This window comes from Phaethon aethereus (assembly GCF_964289735.1).
Source record: "Phaethon aethereus genome assembly, contig: HAP1_SCAFFOLD_504, whole genome shotgun sequence".
Classification (NCBI taxonomy): domain Eukaryota; kingdom Metazoa; phylum Chordata; class Aves; order Phaethontiformes; family Phaethontidae; genus Phaethon; species Phaethon aethereus.
This window is the reverse complement of record NW_028114010.1, coordinates 23,801-44,000: the sequence shown is the minus strand read 5'-3', so window position 1 is coordinate 44,000 and position 20,200 is coordinate 23,801. Positions and strand designations below refer to the sequence as shown.

Here is a 20,200-nt window from a genome sequence, read left to right as displayed (position 1 = left end):
GTAGTAGGTAGGCAGGGAGGTGGAGATTTCCCGGGAAATGTGTGAATATTCATGTCTTTAAGGTATCTAAAGGATGAACTTTTGTTTCAAGGCACACATGTTAGGCGGAGCAATCCCGCGTGCATCCAGCACTGCAATAAAGAACGCCTGCCTTCTAAAGCTTCAAAATAAGTGTTAGAGGGTTTTCTTGCCGACCCTTAGCCACTAATCGCAATTGCTTCTCACCCAGATGGATGCCTCTGGCAAGGGTCTGGCTCCATCCTCTCCCCGTCCTCCCTGCTGCCTGCCGGTGCCCACGGGCAGGGAAGAGCCCCTGTGCTCTGCCCGCTCTGCCTGCCCCCGCAGCCCCGGCGCAGCCCGCAGGTTCTCCCACTGCTCCTCCTTGCCGTTCTGGAAGACGGCGCTGGCAGTTGCTCGGATCGCCGGGAGTCTCCCCAGATCAGCGGGCAGAGCGCGGCCTCACGCTGGCACAGCATGGCTGCCCCCAGCCCTGCTGTGCGCCCCAGCCAGTCACACAGCCACGCGGTAAAGGGTTTAATGAACACCCCGAAAGGATCGCTGCCGGCCCGAGCTGGCGTTCACCCGCTGCTCTGCTTGGCCGCCTCTCTCTTCAGCGATGATAGGGCGGATGCCCTTTCCACGGGGCAGGGAGAGCCGTGGCTTGTTGCCCTGAAGCAAGGGAGAAGAAGCCAGCTCACATCACGCAACGCCGGCAGGGGCTGCGCTCTCCCTCTCGGGGGGAAAGCAGCAGCAGCCAGGCCCTGCCCGTGGCAAGCCGCGCACCCGCGGCCGTGGCACTGGCCCAGCACAAGCCCCGCAGGAAGGTGCCCAAGGGGCGCAGGCCTACAGCTGCCTCTGCCGGTCCCGGGCCTGGACATCTCCACGGCGACCGCCAGGGCTCTGTGACAGGGGGCCGCATCGTGCCCAGAGGCCATTGTGACATGGGTCCCCGCGGTGACGGGGGGTATTTAAGGAGTGAGCGCCCTGGGGTGCCCACTCCCAGGACAGCACCTCCCTCAGGAGGCAGCATCTCCCCTGGGTGCCCGTGGAAGGTCTGCGGCAGAAGACGCCAAAGATGCCCATGGACGAGGAGGCGAACGCCCGCTCCCAGCCTGACACCAGGCTGCCGAGCCTGCAGAAGAGGCACCAGGTGAGGGACGGGGCAGGAGGGAGAGGCCGGCGCTGGGACGGGGCCACACGGAGCTGCCTTGGTGCCGGGCTTCGCTGGCACTGTGGGGGCCGCTGCGCCAAGGCGGCCGCCTCCATCCCGTGCCTTCTCCTCCTCCTGCCCGCAGGCACGCCACAGGCAGCCAAGTGCAGCGCCGCAGGGTAGCCAGAGCCCGGCCTCGTCCCACCATGGGGACAGGCTGCCACGGCTCCCCTGCACAGAGAGCTCAGAGGCAACTGGGAGCCGCCGTGCACAGGTAGGGAGCCTGAGGGAGACAGGGCCGAACGTCTTCCCAACGCGCAGGCGGGAGGTGCAGGCGGGGACAGGTGGGCCTGGCCCCCGTAGCAAGCGGAGACCCTCGTGCCGTGCCTGGCAGGCTGCCCGGGCACGTCGGGGGTGCTCCCGCGAGTGGCCGTGGGCCACACGGAGACCAGCTCTCTCCTCAGAGGGCTCTGGGAGCAGGGCAGCAGCCGCCTGCGGGGCTGAGCGCTGCCCTGGATGTGGCAGGGGAGCCCGGCCGCAGGAGCTCTCCCAGTGGGGACGCAGGGGCAAGGGCTGCAGTCACGCAGCCTCTCTCCTCGACTTCTCTTGCAGACGCAGAGCCTGGCGCAGTGGGTGGCACTGCCCTGCAGTACAGCATTGCAGGAGGAGACGGTCCGTCTGCCAGCCTTGCCGCCTCTCCCCTGGCAGGCAGCGGCACCCGGGCACATACCCACAGCTCAGCCGCCACGGGCTGCCAGCACCTGCTGCACGCTGCCGCCTCTGCCGGCAGCGTCGTCTGCATCTTCTGCCAGAGGCAGAGAAAGCGCCAGCAGCCCCACAGGCAGCGGCCACCAACAGCTTGTCGCATCTCCTTGGCGCATGTGCGGTGAGCAGGGCTCAGTCGCGAGGCTGGAGAGCTGGGGGCCTGCCCCACACAGCCCCACAGCCTACACCACAGCTGTGGAGGGGGCCGCCCAGTGCCAAATGACTGAGCACCTGGGCAAGATTTTCACTGGGAGCTGGCGACGCAGCCGGGAGCTGGCAGCACAGCGGGACCAGGCGCACAGCATGGTGTGTGGCACCACGGCTGTGGCAATGACAATGAGAACAGACCATCTGGAAGAGCTGGAGAGGAGCTGCCTGGCCCGCACCGGGCACTGCCTGGCCCAGCTTGGGAAAACCAATCTGCAGCAGCAGCAAGATGGCCCGGAAGAGAGCGAGCTGTGGCAGCCGGAGGGCGAGGGGCAGCGTTTCTCCCCGGTATGGACGGGGCAGGTCAGTGTCAGACCCAGGCAGGTGAGTGCCAAGGACAGGACGGGATAGAGGGATGAGCCTCCCTCTGCCTGGGGCCCGCCGCTGCTCCGCACAGCTGCAGCCCCATCATCTCCTGCACCCCTCTCCCAGCAGCCGCTGCAGGCATGTCCCCGGCAGGCATTTATGCCGCTGGAGCCGGGCTCCCTTTGCAAATCCCCCTCTCTCTTTCAGCTATGCAAGGGCCACTCGTTTTCCAGCCTGCGGCAGCCAGAGCTGACACCCCTGCAGCTCCCTGAGGCCACCACAAGCAAGCAGGACCTGCTGGAGCGACTGGAAGCCCATGTCCCCAGCAAACATCAGGCAGGGGCAGCAGTGGGGGCAGTCCTGCAGGTGCCAGAGGAGAAGCTGGGGGCCTTGGCCAAGGAGGAGCAGCGGGCAGATGACAGTAGCACAGAGCTGTCCCAAGCAGAAGTCACCATCTGCAACACCTGGGTCAACTCCTTGGGCCCGGAACACTTCCAGGACCACCCCCAGGAGGGGCGCGCCCAGCCCAGCAGCTTGGGACCAGAGGTGGTAGGAGAGGCAGCCAGAGACCTGCAGAACGTGTCTCCTGCCCCGGCGAGTCCCACGGATGCCGAGCCGGCAGCTTCTGCCCAGGCCGCAGCTCCTGAGGAAGAGGGGCAGGGCGTCCCTCTCTCTCCCGCGGCACAAGAGGATGCACCAGCACCAGCTGCCAGCGAGCGGGCCGCAGCCGCAGAGGCAGAGATCCAAGCACCTGCCCCACACGGCCCCACAGCCGATGAGGAGGCTCTGCAGGCCACGGCCCAGTACCTAGTGAGGGAGGCCGTGAGGAGGGCGATGATTGAGGTCCAGGGACTTGACCAGCAGCCGACGGAACAGTGGGACATGGATGTGGCGATGGCTGCAACACTTGCAGCACCGCCGGACACCGAGTCGCCTCTGGCTGAAGAGCCTCAGAGAGAGGACACCAGAGCCCCGCTGGTCCCAGCAGCACATGACAATGAAGAAAGCATGGCTTCTCCCCGGTTTGGCCACCAACACGGAGAGGGCAGCTCTGCCACTGTCTCCCCAGCAGCGCACGAGGGTGAAGTGGCTTCATTACTGCCTGAAAGCCCTCCAGCACAAGCTGGCACACCCGACCTTGAGGAAGAGGGGCAGCACGCTCCTCTCTCTCCCGTGGCACAAGAGGAGGCACCGGTACCAGCTGCCAGCGAGGACTCCGCAGCTGCAGAGGCAGAGAGCCAAGAACCTGCCCCACACGGCCCCACGGCCGATGAGGAGGCTTTGCAGGCCATGGCCCAGTACATAGTGCGGGAGGCCGTGAGGAGGGCGGTGATTGCAGTCCAGGGACTTGAGCAGCAGCCGCCACAACAGCGGGACCTGGAACAAAGCACAGATGTGGTGACAGTTGCAACACCTGCAGCAATGCCGGACACGGAGTCTCCCTTGGCTGAAGAGCCTCAGGGAGAGGACAGCACAGCCCCTCTGGACCCAGCAGCACATGAGGATGAAGAAAGCACGGCTTCTTGCGAGTCTGGCCACCAGCAAGGAGAGGGCAGCTCCACCACTGTCTCCTCAGCAGCGCAAGAGGATGAATTGGCTTCATTGCCTCAAAGCCCTCCAGCACACACTGGCACACCCCTCCTTGCCCCAGCAGCGGCTTCTCCCCTGCAGTGGGAACTGTGGGACCAGGTGAGACAGGCACACGTGGCCAGCGCTTGGCTCCCTGAGGTGCGAGAGACAGGCCCAGTGCCCCGGGTGTGTGTTGTAGAAAAAGTCGTGGTGCTCTCCGTGTCACCCCCTCCCTTCCCTGCCTATGCCCTTTCTCTCCCCATGCAGGCGGCCTCCATGCGCTCCTCCGGCTGCAGGGACATGTACGACGATGACTCAGGTACGTCCACGAGTCGAGCGCCAGCCTGGTGAGTGGCAACCAGGCCAGGCCGGCAGCACTGCGCGCACGGGGGCTGGCCGCACCATGGCCAGCCCTCCCTGGGGAAAGGCCTGGGTGGCGCGGGGCAGGCAGCAGCTTGTCTGTCGCCCACCCGGCCCCTCGCCTACAGCTCTCCTCCCCCCACAGGCATCGCCGCCCTCGTGCTGCCCGCCCAGGCTCAAAGGCAACGGCCGCCCTCCCTCTTCAGGAGGGCTCTGCGGGCTCTGCGCAGGGCTTTCCGCTGCAGCTGCATCACGGGACAGCAAGAGCTGCAGCACCCCGCTGCCAGCCCCCGGCGGGTCCCCAGAGATGGCGGCTGGCCCTGAGACTGCGCAGTGTCTGGAGGGAGCGGCACGGGGAGGCACGCGAGGGATGGGCGCATGGACGATGCCCCATGCATCCTGCTGCCCTGAGGTCATCGTGCTGCCAGCGCCGCTCGACTGCGAATGCTTGCTCAGGACCATAAAAGACATCAATTGTCCCCCAGTGCGCGTCTGTGCCTGGTCTGTCTCGGGAGAAAGACGGGTGCGGGCAAGGCCCGTGCCGGTGGTGTGTGCTGGGAGGAGCAGGAGAGTCTCCCCAACAGCTTTTCCGTCTTGTCAACGGTGTCCCCCTGCTCCACGGTGCAAAAAGACAGTGCTGCCGGCTGAGCACCGCAGCCCACGCCTGCCCCACGGCCCAGCTGCCTGGGAGAAGCTCTTGGCAGGCAGCCTCGCTGTCGCCCCTTGCTGACGCACGGGCTCAGGCCGCCACGCAAGGAGCCCTGCCCGCAGCGGGCATCAGACTCGGGACAAGGAAGGAAAGGCAGGAGACGGGGAGAGCCAGAAAACCCAAGACGGTCCCTTCCTCAGTCCTGTCAGCAACTCTACAGTGAAACTGTACCATCTGCCAGGATGCAGCCCTGCGCCGCGCCCGGGCGGCGGGCGCCGTGCCCACTCTCTCGCAGAGAGCTGCTCCTGGGGACACAGGAGGGGTGCGGGGAACGGGGCAAGGCTGAGCAGAGGCTGCGCAGGGCAAGGAGGGGGCCTCCGCAGTGGCGAGAGCTCGGGGCAGGGGGTCAAGCTCCAGGGAAGTCTGGGTTGCGCTCAGGGGCCACAGTGGCACAAACGAGGTGCAGGACAGAGCCCACTGAGAGGATGGAGCAGCGGGGGTGGCTCTCGGCTGGCAGGTGAGCACCTGCCAGCACCAGAAGCCAGCTCCAAATCTAAGGGAGTGGCTGCCCCAGGCTCTCCGCCGAGGTGATGTAATGCTCCACTCTCTCAGGAATGACATCTTTCCTAATATCCAATCTAAAGCTCCCCTGGCGCAACTTGAGGCCATTTCCTCTCATCCTATGGCTGGTTACTTGGGAGAAGGGACCAACCCCCTCCTCGCCACAACCCCCTTTCAGGCAGTTGTAGAGAGCAATGAGGGCTCTCCTCAGCCTCCTCTTCTCCAGACTGAACACCCCCAGTTCCCTCAGCCGCTCCTCATCAGACTTGTGCTCCAGACCCCTCCCCAGCTCTGTTGCCCTCCTCTGGACACGCTCCAGCACTTCAACATCCTTCTTGTCGTGAGGGGCCCAAAACTGAACACAGGATTCAAGGTGCGGCCTCACCAGTGCCCAGTACAGGGGCGCGATCCCTGCCCTGCTCCTGATGGCCACACTAGTCCGCATTGTTTTGGTTTAGCCCCAGCCGGCAACTAAGCCCCACGCAGCCGCTCGCTCACTCCCTCACGGTGGGACGGGGGAGAGAATCGGAAGAGTAAAAGTGAGGAAACTCATGGTTTGAGACAAAGACAGTTTAAGAGGTAAAGCAAAAGCCGCGCACACAAGCAGAGCAAACCAGGGAATTCATTCACCACCCCTCGTGGGCAGGCTGGGGTTCAGCCACCTCCAGGGAAGCAGGGCTGTATCATGCCTAATGGTTTCTTGGGAAGACAGATGCCATCACTCCGAACGTCCCTCCACCCCTTCCTTCCTTTTTCATCCCAGCTTTATATACTGAGCATGATGTCATACGGTATGGAATATCTCTTTGGCCAGCCTGGGTCAACTGTCCTGGCTGTGTCCCCTCCCAGCTTCCCGTGCACCCCCTGCCTTCTTGCTGACAGGCCAGCATGAGAAGCTGGACTGTCCTTGACTGCTTAGCAACAACTCGAAACATCAGCACATTATCAACATTTTCTCATCCCAAATCCAAAACATAGCCTCACACTAGCTTCTAAGGAGAAAATTAACTCTCTCCTGGCTGAAACAAGGACACTGATACAGTCCAGGATGCTCTTGGCCTTCTTGGCCACCTGGGCACACTGCCGGCTCATGTTCAGCTGGCTATCAACCCGCACCCCCAGGTCCTTTTCCGCCGGGCAGCTCTCCAGCCACTCCTCCCCAAGCCTGGAGCGTTGCACGGGCTTATTGCGACCCAAGTGCAGGACCCGGCACTTGGCCATATTAAACCTCATACAGTTGACCTCTGCCCATCAATGCAGCCTGTCCAGATCCCTCTGCAGGGCCCTCCTACCCTCCAGCAGATCAACGCTCCCGCCCAACTTGGTGTCATCTGCAAACTGACTGAGGGAGCACTTGATCCCCTCATCCAGATCATCGATAAAGATATTGAACAAGACCGTCCCCAGAACGGAGCCCTGGGGAGCACCACTTGTGACCGGCCAACAACTGGATTTACCTCCGTTCACCAGGACTCTCTGAGCTCAGCCATCCAGCCAGCTCTTAACCCGGTGAAGAGCACGCCTGTCTAAGCCACAAGCTGCCAGCTTCTCCAGAAGAATGCTCTGGGAGATGCTGTCAAAGGCTTTACTAAAGTCCATGTAGACAACATCCACAGCCTTCCCCTCATCCACTAGGCGGGTCACCTGGTCATAGAAGGAGATCAGGTGGGCCCAGCAGGATCTGCCTTTCATGAACCCATGCTGGCTGGGCCTGATCTCCTGGTTGTCCTGCACATGCCCTGTGAGCACGCTCAAGACCAACCGCTCCATGATCTTCCCCAGCACAGAGGTCAGGCTGACAGGCCTGTAGTTCCCAGGATCCTCCTTCCAGCCTTTCTTGTAGATGGGCGTCACATTGGCAAGCCTCCAGTCTTCTGGGACCTCCCCTGTTAACCAGGACTGCTGATAAATGATGGAGAGTGGCTTGGCAAGCTCCTCCGACAGCTCTCTCGGTACTCTCGGGTGGATCCCATCAGGCCCCATAGATTTGGGGTTGTCCAGGTGGCATAGCAGGTTGTTAACAGCTTCCTGCTGGATTACAGGGAGTTTACTGTGCTCTCCATCCCTGTCGTGCAGCTCAGGGGATGAATACCCTGCGGATACCTGGTCTGGCTATGAAAGACTGAGGCAAAGAAGGCATAAGTACCTCAGCCTTATCCTCAGCCTTGGTGACAATGTTCCCCGCCATATCCAGTAGGGGATGGAGATTCTCCTGGGCTCTCTTTTTGTTGTTAACATATCTGTAAAACCATTTTTTGTTGTCCCTTACGACCGTGTCCAGACTGAGCTCTAGCTGGGCTTTTGCCTTTCTAATTTTCTCTCTGCATGACCTAACGAGATCCTTGTATTCTTCTTGAGTTGCCTGCCCCTTTGTCCAAAGGTGATAAATTCTCCTCTTTTCCCTGAGACGCAGAAAAAGCTCCCTGTTCAGCCAGGCCGGTCGTCTTCCCGGCCAGCTCTTCTTAGGGCACATGGGGACCGCCTGCTCCTGCGCCTTTAAGATTTCCTCTTGAACGCTGTCCAGCCTTCCTGGACCCTTTTGTCCTTCAGGACTGTCTCCCAAGGGACTCTCTCAACCAGTGACGTGTACAGGCCAAAGTCTGCCCTCCGGAAGTCCATGGTAGTGGTTTTGCTGACCCCCCTCCTCAATTCATCAAGAATTGAGAATTCTATCATTTCGTGGTCACTAGGCCCAAGGCAGCCTCTGACCACCACATCACCCACCGGTCCTGCCTGTTCGTAAAGAGCAGGTCAAGCAGGGCACCTCCCCTGGTGGGCTCACTTACCTGCTGTGTCAGGAAGTTATCCTCCACACACCCCAGGAACCTCCTAGACTGTTTCCTCTCTGCTGTGTTATACTTCCAGCGGATGTCTGGTAAGTTGAAGTCCCTCACGAGAACAAGGGCTCATGGTTGGGAGACTTCTGCCTTGTAGAATGCTTGTCAAATGCTTCATCTGCCTCTTCGTCCTGGTTGGGTGGTCTATAACAGACTCTCAGCAGGATATCTGCCTCATTGGCCTACCGCCTCATCCTTACCCATGAGCCACTCGACCTTGTCACCACAGTCGTTGAGCTCTACACAATCAAAACACTCCCCAACATACAGAGCCACCCCACCGCCTCTCCTTCCATGCCTATCCCTTCTGAAGAGCTTATAGCCAACCGTTGCAGTACTCCAGTCATGAGAGTCATCCCACCATGTTTCTGTGATGGCAACTAAGTCATAGCTGTCCCGCCGCACAATGGCTACCAGCTCCTCCTGTTTGCTGCCCTGTACATGCAACTATTCCAACAAATGTTCCCATTCTCTACGGCCACCGCTGCTAAGCGAGTCAGTGAATCCGCCGGAGTATTCAAAAGGTGAGCTGGATGATTCCCTGCCTGGTGTGCAGCAATCCACCCTACTAGAAAGGACAACTCGAGCAACCTGCTCCCGTTGAAGATGTCCCTGCTCACTGCAGCAGGGGTTGGACTAGATGGCCTTGAAAGGTCCCTTCCAACCCAAACTCGTCTGTGACTTCTGGTTAGCGACGTTTAGGATTTCTTCCCATTTTTCTCATTGCCACACTGGTCGCGTCAGTGAACTATATGATCTTGAAGTGGGGTTCAAATGGCGGGGCAGGTTTTATATAAGAAGGAGGAGGCCCTAGGTCTGGTTGATTACCAGGTGGTTCTAGTATCTGGAGCATTCTGGGTGCTCCCTCCTCTATCTGATGCATATGGCAGTAACGATCTAATTGCGCATACCACTTTTTTACTGTTTCTCGTTGCGCAGCCCCCACGGGGGGGGGCGGTTCCGGCCAATACCGGTTTCAAGGTATTGGTCCTCGTAGGGTGCTTGGTTGCTACCATATGATTTTTTCAGCTTCCTGTAGAGCTAGACTAACCAGAGAGAGGCCCTTCTCCCAAAGTGAACATCGGTTTTCTGCATCTTTGAAGCTGTGCAAATAAAACCCGATAGGGCGTTTCGGACCCTCGGGTCCACGTTGCCACCTCTGTGTGGAGAGTGCGTGACTTGCCAAGCCCCACTGGATACAGAGGGGATCTATTGGGTGTATTGACCCTAAGAAGCCTCAAAGATGAACAGTTTTAAGGCTTCTTCATGAATGGAGGTCCAATCCCAGGTGGCCCTTTTGCATGTCAAATCGTACAGGGCACGGGCTATGATGGAAAAAACTGGGATGTGTTTTCTCCAAAAGACCAGCAGGCCTAGGGCTGTAGCTCCTTCTTCTTTCCAGGCATTTTTTCTTGCTCAAGGGTAGTCAAGGTTTTGGCGGGAGTACACACCGTTCTTCCCCTCCACCACCAGACATCCAGGAACTTTACCTCAGAAGATGGGAGCTGTCTTGAATCATCTCCCTGCCCTCCATGTGCCTCAGCATAGCTTCTGGGAGGATCCGCTCCATGACCTTCCCAGGCACAGACGGGAGGCTGATGGGTCAGCAGTTCCCAGGGTCCTCCTCACAGCCCGGAGCAACCATCTGTGGGCCAGGACCTCTCAGCCCTGCAGCCAGGCCAGCCCCGGCCAAGGTGGGGGACCACTGTCGAGCTCCTCTTCCGTGGCACTGGTGAAGCTCCCACTCTGTAGCTCCATGGGGGCCCAGCTTGCTCAGGGAAAGCCACGCTCATGGGGCACCCGCGGCAACTACGGGTTCTGGTGCTCCACTGGGGGGCAAGTGGGCAGGGGTGCAGCGGGGCCTCTTCCCTCTCCTCCTCCGCAGGGCCAGCATGGAGGTGTCGAGCAGGGACCGCCTGTCCCCGCGGGCTCCGCTGGCCTCCAAGGCCTCTCTGGGCTCCCTGTCAGGGAGCAACTCCTCTCCCCAGGGCTCCTTCTACTCCTCCCCAGAGCCCTGGCCCGGTGCGATGGCGGAGCCAGCAGCACTTACCCATGTGGGATTGCCCTGGACCCCCAAGGCTGTCGGGGAGCCGGGGCTGTAGCCAGGGCCAGTCCTTGGTCAGGACCCTCCACTGGAGCTGCCGGCAGGGACAGAGCAAGAGTGGCTCCCCGGGGATCATAGAATCACCGAATCACACAATCATTCCGGTTGGAAAAGACCTTTAAGATCATCAAGTCCAACCAGTAACCCAACACAATTGCCGTGTATTTCTCTCCCTAACGCTACAAAATATTTTCTTTTTCCCCTCTTCATTCCTTGGAGGGATCTGGGTCCTAATGTAGGGCACGAAGCCATTGGCCTTGTTGACAGTAGTTTGCCACCAGTAGGAGTCTTTGCTCAAGCAAGAGCAAAAGACACACCGAAAAGCGTGACGGAGCAATCAGGTAGGGCTATAATCGTGCCTGGGAGCCGTCTGCGCACATGAAGGTTTTGTGTCTCGCTCTGTGTAGTGGCCACAGAGTCAGTGTGATCTCCCTGTACAGCACTAGGAGACATCAATCTGTTTGCTTCTTTCCTCGACCAAGCTTTAAAGGCTGGCTTTGAAAGGAAAATGTGCTTAAAACGTAACATTCCTGCAGGAAGACCTCGTGTAACTGATTTACCAAAATTAAAACTTTTTTCCCTGTGAAGCTTCATTTCCTCCATAGCAAGAAAAAGACCAGGTTTTGGACCAAAGAGGTTGTGTGGGGTTCTAAGACATTTACTTTGTATATGCTGCCTGGAAGAAGTAGACTGCTCTGGCTTTTGCATTTGCTGATGGAAGTTGGGAATTGTCAGCGTTGGGCTTCATGTTAGGATTGCGTCATCCTCGCGTTACTGAAACGAAACTTTTGCTGCACGCAACTCAAAGAAAAACACCTCAGTGTCTTGCAGAACCCTGCTCTTCGGCCTGCTTTCACCACCACAGGCAAATAGCTGCTGCTTTTTTCTGCACTGGATGTTTGAGACCTCATAGCTTTGCATGAGGGACAGCTATGGGATCAGAGAGTGAAACAGAAGCAGAAGCCTCAGAAGTTCACGTTTCTCCAAACCTTTCACCAACGCCTCAAGTTCCAAAGCAAGGAGAAGATACTGGCAAAGGTGTCATTTCCTACCTCAGGGATAAAGTGGTGGTAGGAATCGTGTTATGGAACATCTTCAACAGGCTGCCTATTGCTCGAAAGGCCAGCACAGGGCTAGTGTGCTGACGAGTGGGGCTTGCTTAGACGGGGGATTTTCTTGTGGAAAAATCAATCTACCGGTTTAAAATGAGGATAAGTAAATGCAGACACCCTGTCTGGAGCAGAGCTGTGCAACACCCAAGGGTAGCCCTATCTCGGGTGAATTATGAGAGAAGTCCATGTGCTTTTCTGCACGTTTGTTCAATATGCTTACGGAAACAACTTGGGTCAGGTTTGTGTTTCAAGCCTTGCCATTGCATGGCCGATATTTCAGACCTGTAACAAGTACCGGCAAGAATCACATGCGACTGAGCATCAGAGTGAAATGTCCTATTTTTGTGCTATTGGTCAGATGTACAAGCGTCTAAAACAGTCTTAAACATCTCTCACGCTACACACACAGCCACGAAAAGTCAGGGTTAGAAGCAGCCCTGAGTAGCTGCTTAGCCTGCCTCCATGACTGACTATAGGCCTGAAAGACTGACCTCGGTACTGGGGAAGATTATGGAGAGGTTCACCTTGAGGGTGCTCACAGGGCATGTGCAGGACAACCAGGAGATCAGGCCCAGCCAGCATGGGTTCATGAAAGGCAGGTCCTGCTTGACCAACCTGATCTCCTTCTATGACCAGGTGACGTACCTAGTGGATGAGGGAAAGGCTGTGGATGTTGTCTGCCTGGACTTTACTAAAGCCTTTGACAGCATCTCCCACAGCATTCTCCTGGAGAAACGGGCGGCTCGTGGCTTAGACAGGTTTACTCTTCGCTGGGTAACGAACTGGCTGGACGGCCAACCCCAGAGAGTCCTGGTGAACGGAGGTAAATCCAATTGTTGGCCGGTCACAAGTGGTGCTCCCCAGGGCTCAGTTCTGGGGACGGTCTTGTTCAATATCTTTATCGATGATCTGGATGAGGGGATCGAGTGCCCCCTCAGTCAGTTTGCAGATGACACCAAGTTGGGAGGGAGCGTTGATCTGCTGGAGGCTGGGAGGGCTCTGCAGAGGGATCTGGACAAGCTGGATGGATGGACTGAGGTCAGCTGTATGAGGTTCAATATGGCCAAGTGCTGCGTCCAGCACTTGGGTCACAACAACCCCGTGCAACGCTCCAGGCTTGGGGAGGAGTGGCTGGAGAGCTGCCCAGCGGAAAAGGACCTGGGGGAGCTGGTTGACAGCCGGCTGAACATGATCCGGCAGTGTGCCCAGGTGGCCAAGAAGGCCAATAGCATCCTGGCCTGTATCAGAAATAGTGTGGCCAGGAGGAGTAAGGCAGTGATCGTACCCCTGTACTTGGCACTGGTGAGGCTGCACCTCGAATCCTGTGTTCAGTGTTGGGTCCGTCATGACAAGAAGGACGTTGAGGTGCTGGAGCATGTCCAGAGAAGGGCAACGAACCTGGTGAGGCGTCTGGAGAGCAAGTGTTATGAGGAGTGGCTGAGGGAACTGGGGTTGGTCAGTCTGGAGAAGAGGAGGCTGAGGGGAGACCTCATCGCTCTCTACAAGCGCTGGCTGCCCCATGGCTGAGCCCCGAGCGAAGCCCCGCCTCGGTTCCTGGGGGTTTTTCTCCTTCACCCCTTGGAGCTGGGGGGCTGCGTCGTGGGACACCCTGGGGCCGCCCCCACGCACCCAAGGGCTCCCCCACCCCAGCACAGGTGCTCGGTGCCCGGGGGGCTTCACCCGCACCTCTCTCCCCCACAGCCTGCCGTGCCCCTTGGTGACCCCGCTGGCCCCAAGCCCCCCGCTCGCCAGTGCTGCCAGCACCCCAGGGCAAGGCCGGCTCAGCGCCCACGCGAGGGACACGGGGTGCCCACGGCTGCTTGCCCGCGGGCATGGGGGAGATATGGGGCAGGGTGGGGACACACGGGGTGCAGCGAGGCTGGTCATGGGCGGTCCCCCGATGTGGACGAGCGTGTGGGCACATGGAGATGTGGGGTGCCGCCTTGGGCGCAAGGGGCCAGGGGCACGTCCCGGGGGGGCTGGGGGACACAGTGCGGTGGCGGTTGCGCCCAGCCGGCGGGGCCGGGGCTGAGGGCAGCTCCAGTGAGTCACGGCACTGCCCCCGCCGCCCCCTCAGGCCGCCCCATAAAGCGCTGCTGCCCCAAGTGTCACCGCCCCATGGCACAGCCCCACGTCTGCCGGCCCCACTGTACGTGGGGGCTCCCAGCACCCCGAGCCGGGAGTGCTGCCCGGGCCACCCGCCTGACCTGGCTGCGCCGGCTCTGGACCTCAGGGCTTATTAAAGCACATCAAGGCTGCCCGGTGTCACCTGTGTCCTGGGGATGGGGCCACCCCTGGGTGCAGAGGGCACCCGTGGGGTGAGGAGGGAGGAAGAGGAGGCAGCCCTGGTTGCCTGCGAAGAGCAGGATCCGTTCCTGACCTCCTCCCTGCCCAGCAAGGGGCTGCAGAGCCCCGGACAGCCCTGGTCCTGCCCTGGGGGTGCCTGGCCCCATGGCTGCGCCCTGCCCCGGAGGAGGAGGAGGAAGAGGAGGAGGAGAGTGGGGACCCTGGCGCTCGGGGACCCCTACAGAGCTGGGCCCATCGTGTCCCCCTCTGCACCCGCCCAGCACAGCGCTGCTGAGCCCCATGTGCTGCTCCGTGGGGCAGCCCCCCACCCATCTTGTCCTGGAAGTGTCCTGCTCCCGGGCACTGGGGCTGGGGTGGCTGGTGCCAGCCCCCTTCCTGCTCCCTTGGGCGCTGGGAGGAGATGCTGGGAGGACACCCACGCGAGACCCCTTGAGCAGGACCCGGGGCGTCGGCCGATGTTTTGGGGGATGCTCTGGATGCGAGAGGGCTGGGGATGTGGGGAGGTTGGAGGAGACCCTGCCTGCAGCCTCCCCGAGCTGCCCCCAGCCCAGGGAGCCGCAGGAAGCCCGCAGAGACACCCCGGTTCCACAGCGAGCCTTTATTCCTCCAGGAGCCAGGGGAAGGCGAGTGGCCGGCTAGGCAGGGACACCCCCAAAAGCGGCCCTGCTGCGCCCCTCTGGTCCCCGTCAGTGCCAGCCCCTGTCCCTGGGGCAGCCCCTCACAGACCCCACGCTCAGCTGCACCCAAAAGCCCCATCCACGGCTCTGCCAAAGGCCTCATCCAGGCTCCGCTGCTGCCCCGGCACTGCTGACACGTCCCAGGGCCGGTGGCACCATGGCAGGGCTGAGCTGGGCACAGGCGGCCGCCATGCGGGACCCTGCAGTGGGGCTGTCCCCATAGCCCCAGCCCCTCCTGCTGCTCTGTCCCGTCCCATCGTCTCGGTGAAGCTGGTGGCTCCTATTCCTGGCGCCTTTTCCTCGCCATGGTGCCGTGACTGCGGTGCTGTTGTGGCTCAGGGGCCCCTGGCAGCTGCTGCCAGGGCCACGGCTGCCAGGAGGAGCCCCCCGAGGAGCGGGGGGTCCTGGCGGACGCTCCTGCCTGGGAGTGCCAGAGGGGGGGAGTGAGGGGCAGACAGGGGGCAGGGGGCTCAGCCAGGGTCACCCCCGAGCTGCAGCGGGGGCTCTCGGCTCACCTGCACTGAAGACGCACGGCCGGCTCTTGCATCTCTTCTCTGCCAAAGAAACCAACTCTGTTTGCACGGCTGCTGCACGCTCTGCGCCGCGGCCCAGCTGTGCCATGCTGTGCCGTGCTGTGCTGTGCCGTGCTCTGCTCTGCCATGCCGTGCTCTGCTGTGCTGTGCGTATGACAACATGCCGTGCTGTGCTGTGCCATGCTGTGCCGTGCCAGGCTGTGCCGTGCTGTGCCGTGCCATGCTATGCCATGTTGTGCTGTGCTGCATCATGCCATGCCACACCGTGCTGAGCAGTGCTGTCCTGCATCACACCATGCTGTGCCATACCGTACCGTGCCATGCCGTGTTGTGTTTTGCTGCAGAGGGTCCCCATTGCAAATGCTGGGGGAGAGCGGCTGGGAGACAGGCAAGGACACGCACCTGAAGGCAACCTCCCCCCCATGGCCCTCCCCATGGTCCCAATCCCCACTTCCTGGTGGAGCTGGTGGGACAGGGCCACCCCACGCCCCCCTTCCCCAGCACCCCAATGGAGGGGACGTCACCTTCCACCAACTCGCAGTTGTCGGTGCTGAGCACGGTCTGGGAGCGGAGGTGGATGAAGGCTCTGTCCCCATCGCGGGTGATGTTGGTGACCTCAAAGCTCTCGTAGGGCGGGATGAGGACCTCCTCCTCCTCAGGGAAGAAGGAGAAGTCCCTGATGGAGACAGTAGCAGGTCTCCACTGAGAAGAAGGTGTCCCGGCCGAAGGGCAGGGTGCTCTCGTTCCGGTGGGAGGCGGAGGTGAAGTGGCCGAAGCGGATGGATTGGTGGCGCTGGGCATTGAAGCAGATGCCCCGGACACCCCGGTAGACACGGTGGCAGCGATGGGGCTGGGCGTCCTGCAGGGCACGCAGGGCCTCGCTCAGGAGGAAATGCAGCGCCTTGAAGTGGAAGGCACCCAGGTATTCACCGCGGGAGCGCCCGGCCTCACGCACGGCTGCGTTGAATGCCTGGTGCAGGGGACCCTGCAGGGTGTACGCCAGGAGGGCGACCGCCTGCTCCGGCCGCAGCGCCGGTGACTGGGGCAAGCATCCCCTCCGGCTCCGCCATTCAGCGGCGGCGAATGTCCACGCCTGAGCGTAGACACTGTTGTTGGCAAACTCGGTGCGGTTGAGGTCTCCCAGCTCCTCCTCCATCATGCGGCTGCAGCCCCGGTACTGGTCGTCGAAGGAGGTGGGGGCCATGTCCAGTGCCACCTCCTTGACGGGGGCGAGGTCTCGCCGGTGCGGGGAGCTGCCGGCGGCCAGCGTCCCGGCCAGCAGCACCAAACGCAGCACCAGATGCTCCATGTCAGGCAGAGGCGCCCCAGGGGAAGCCCCTGGCTGCCGCAGTGCCGTGGGCAGGGAGGCAGCCGGTTCCTCCGCAGGTGGCTGGGGAGGTGGGGGAGCGAGAGCAGGGTCAGCTCCAGGATGGCGGCGGGGCCTGGGAGGGGGCTGCAGAGAGCAGCAGGGCAGGCTGGAGGAATGCACCCACCATTGCATCCCTGGCCAGGGGCACCCCGCTCGGCAAACCTCTCGGCACCGGCCGAGACCCCGATGCCGTTACTCGTGTTAAATGCTGCCGACAGGCGGGCGTCCCCGGCGCCTGGCCCCACGGCCCCCGCAGCCCACAGGACTGCAGCATTCCCCGCTGGGAGCAAACCCCCCAGGATCCCCACAGTGTTACCTGTGCCCCACGGTGGGCGCGGGGTCGGGGTGCTGCTCCCCAACTCCCGTGGCACCCAGCCTCTTGGCGCCTGCCCGCTGCCGGCAGGAGAGGCGAGAAGCGTCCGCTCTTTCTTTTTATAGCAGCCCTGGCCGGGATTGCTCGGGCCTGGATCCAGACCCCACCTCTGTCCTCCTGGTTAATTTTACCGTCCCCTGCCCCAAGCGCCCAGAGCAGCCGCTGCCCCCTCCCGCCGTGCTGCGCGGCTGCGGGGGACGGTCAGGAAACCCCCGTGGGATAAATTGCCTTTGCTATAACCTGGGTGCAGGTGCTGTCCCGCTGGGGGCTCTGCCTTTTCCTGCAGGAGCCGCTGCCAGATCGGGCCCCGCCGACCCGGGACGCAGTGCTTGCACTGACCCCGCACCGTCACGCTGCTGAGGACGGGGCAGGTTGTGGCACGTGTGGCGTGGAGGTGTCAGTGGCGCTGGCGGGGGCATCCACGGCGGGTCAGCCCAAAGACCAAAACCTGGTCTTTTTGTTGCTATGGAGGAAACGAAGCTTCACAGGGAAAAAAAGTTTTAATTTTGGTAAATCAGTTACACGAGGTCTTCTTGGAGGAATGTTACATTTGAACCACATTTTCCTTTCAAAGCCAGCCTTTGAAGCTTGGTCGAGGAAAGAAGCAAACAGATTGATGTCTCCTAGTGCTGTACAGGGAGATCACACTGACTCTGTGGCCACTACACAGAGCGAGACACAAAACCTTCATGTGCGCAGACGGCTCCCAGGCACGATTATAGCCCTACCCGATTGCTCCGTCACGCTTTTCGGTGTGTCTTTTGCTCTTGCTTGAGCAAAGACTCCTACTGGTGGCAAACTACTGTCAACGAGGCCAACGGCTTCGTGCCCTACATTAGGACCCAGATCCCTCCAAGGAATGAAGAGGGGAAAAAGAAAATAATTTGTAGCATTAGGGAGAGAAATACACGGCAATTTTGTTGGGTTACTGGTTGGACTTGATGATCTTAAAGGTCTTTTCCAACTGGAATGATTGTGTGATTCGATGATTCTATGATCCCCGGGGAGCCACTTTTGCTCTGTCCCTGCCGGCAGCTCCAGTGGAGGGTCCTGACCAAGGACTGGCCCGGGCTACAGCCCCGGCTCCCCGACAGCCTTGGGGGTCCAGGGCAATCCCACATGGGTAAGACAGGCGGTCCCTGCTCGACACCTCCATGCTGGCCCTGCGGAGGAGGAGAGGGAAGAGGCCCCGCTGCACCCCTGCCCACGTGGCCCCCAGTGGAACACCAGAATCGGCGGTTGCCGCAGGTGCCCCATGAGCGTGGCTTTCCCTGAGCAAGCTGGGCCCCCATGGAGCTACAGAGTGGGAGCTTCACCAGTGCCACGGAAGAGGAGCTCGACAGCGGTCCCCTGCCCTGGCCGGGGCTGGCCTGGCTGCAGGGCTGAGAGGTCCTGGTCCACAGGTGGTTGCTCTGGGCTGTGAGGAGGACCCTGGGAACTGCCGACCCATCAGCCTCCCCTCTGTGCCTGGGAAGGTCATGGAGCGGATCCTCCCAGAAGCTATGCTGAGGCACATGGAGGGCAGGGAGGTGATTCGAGACAGCCAGCTTGGCTTCACCAAGGGCAAGTCCTGCCTGACCAACCTAGTGGCCTTCTAGGATGGAGTGACCACATGAGTGGACAAGGGAAGAGCTACCTATGTTGTCTGTCTGGACTTCTGGAAGGCCTTTCACAAGGTTCCCCACAACACCCTTCTCTCTAAGCTGGAGAGAGATGGATTTGATGGGTGGACTTTTGGGCAATGGCTCAATGTCCAGATGCAGACTGGTGACGAGCGGTGTCCCTCAGGGGTCCATACTGGGACCAGTACTCTTTAATACCTTCATCAATGACACAGACAGTGGGTTTGCATGGAGAGCACCCTCAGCCACTTTGCAGATGACCCCAAGCTGAGTGGGGTGGTTGGCACGCCTGAGGGATGGGATGCCATCCAGAGGGACCTGGACAAGCTTGAGGAAAGGGCCCCCGTGAACCTCATGAGGTTTAACAAGGCCAAGGGCAGGGTCCTGCACCTGGGTTGGGGCAACCCCCGGTATCAGTACGGGCTGGGGATGAAGGGGTGGAGAGCAGCCCCATGGAGAAGGACTTGACCGTCCTGGTGGATGAAAATCTGGACAGGATCCGGCAATGTGCACTCGCAGCCCAGAAGGCCAACCGTGTCCTGGGCTGCCCCCAATGCCGCGTGTCCAGCAGGGCGAGGGAGGGGATTCTGCCCCTCTGCCCCGCTCTGGGGAGACCCCCCTGCAGTGCTGCATCCAGCTCTGGAGCCCTCGGCACAGGAGAGACACGGACCTGCTGGAGGAGGGCTGGAGGAGGCCCCAACAATGCTCCAAGGGCTGGAACAGCTCTGCTGGGAGGCCAGGCTGGGAGAGTTGGGATGGCTCAGCCTGGAGCAGAGAAGGCTCCGGGGAGACCTCATGGCTCTCTACAACTGCCTGACAGGGGGTTGTGGCGAGGAGGGGATTGGTCCCCTCTCCCAAGTAACCAGCCATAGGATGAGAGGAAATGGCCTCAAGTTGCGCCAGGGGAGCTTTAGATTGGATATTAGGAAAAATGTCATTCCTGGGAAAGTGGAGCATTACATCACCTCGGCGGGGAGCCCGGGGTAGCCACGTCCCTTAGATTTGGAGCTGGCTTCTGGTGCTGGCAGGTGCTCACCTGCCAGCCGAGAGCCACCCCTGCTGCTCCATCCTCCCAGTGGGCTCTTTCCTGCACCTCGTTCGTGCCGCTGCGGCCCCTGAGCGCAACCCACACTTCCCGGGAGCTTGACCCCCTGCCCCGGGGCTCTCGCCACTGCGGAGGCCCCCTCCTTGCCCTGCGCAGCCTCTGCTCAGCCTTGCCCCGTTCCCCGCACCCCTCCTGTGTCCCCAGGAGCAGCTCTCTGCGAGAGAGTGGGCACGGCGCCCGCCGCCCGGGCGCGGCGCAGGGCTGCATCCTGGCAGATGGTACAGTTTCACTGTAGAGTTGCTGACAGGACTGAGGAAGGGACCGTCTCGGGTTTTCTGGCTCTCCCCGTCTCCTGCCTTTCCTTCCTTGTCCCGAGTCTGATGCCCGCTGCGGGCAGGGCTCCTTGCGTGGCGGCCTGAGCCCGTGCGTCAGCAAGGGGCGACAGCGAGGCTGCCTGCCAAGAGCTGCCCCCAGGCAGCTGGGCCGTGGGGCAGGCGTGGGCTGCGGTGCTCAGCCGGCAGCACTGTCTTTTTGCACCGTGGAGCAGGGGGACACCGTTGATAAGACGGAAAAGCTGTTGGGGAGACTCTCCTGCTCCTCCCAGCACACACCACCGGCACGGGCCTTGCCCGCACCCGTCTTTCTCCCGAGACA

The 20,200-nt window shown here is 61.1% G+C and overlaps 1 protein-coding gene across 1 annotated transcript; it reads right to left on the bottom strand.

The window, feature by feature from the left end:
• Positions 1 to 12,819: 12,819 nt before the first annotated feature.
• Positions 12,820 to 17,654, bottom strand: LOC309416370 (erythroblast NAD(P)(+)--arginine ADP-ribosyltransferase-like). The gene is given in 2 exon segments (XM_082015929.1): positions 12,820 to 15,825; positions 15,827 to 17,654. Coding segments are annotated over 2 exon segments (1,212 nt in total). The 5' UTR covers positions 16,639 to 17,654; the 3' UTR covers positions 12,820 to 15,425.
• Positions 17,655 to 20,200: the final 2,546 nt, after the last annotated feature.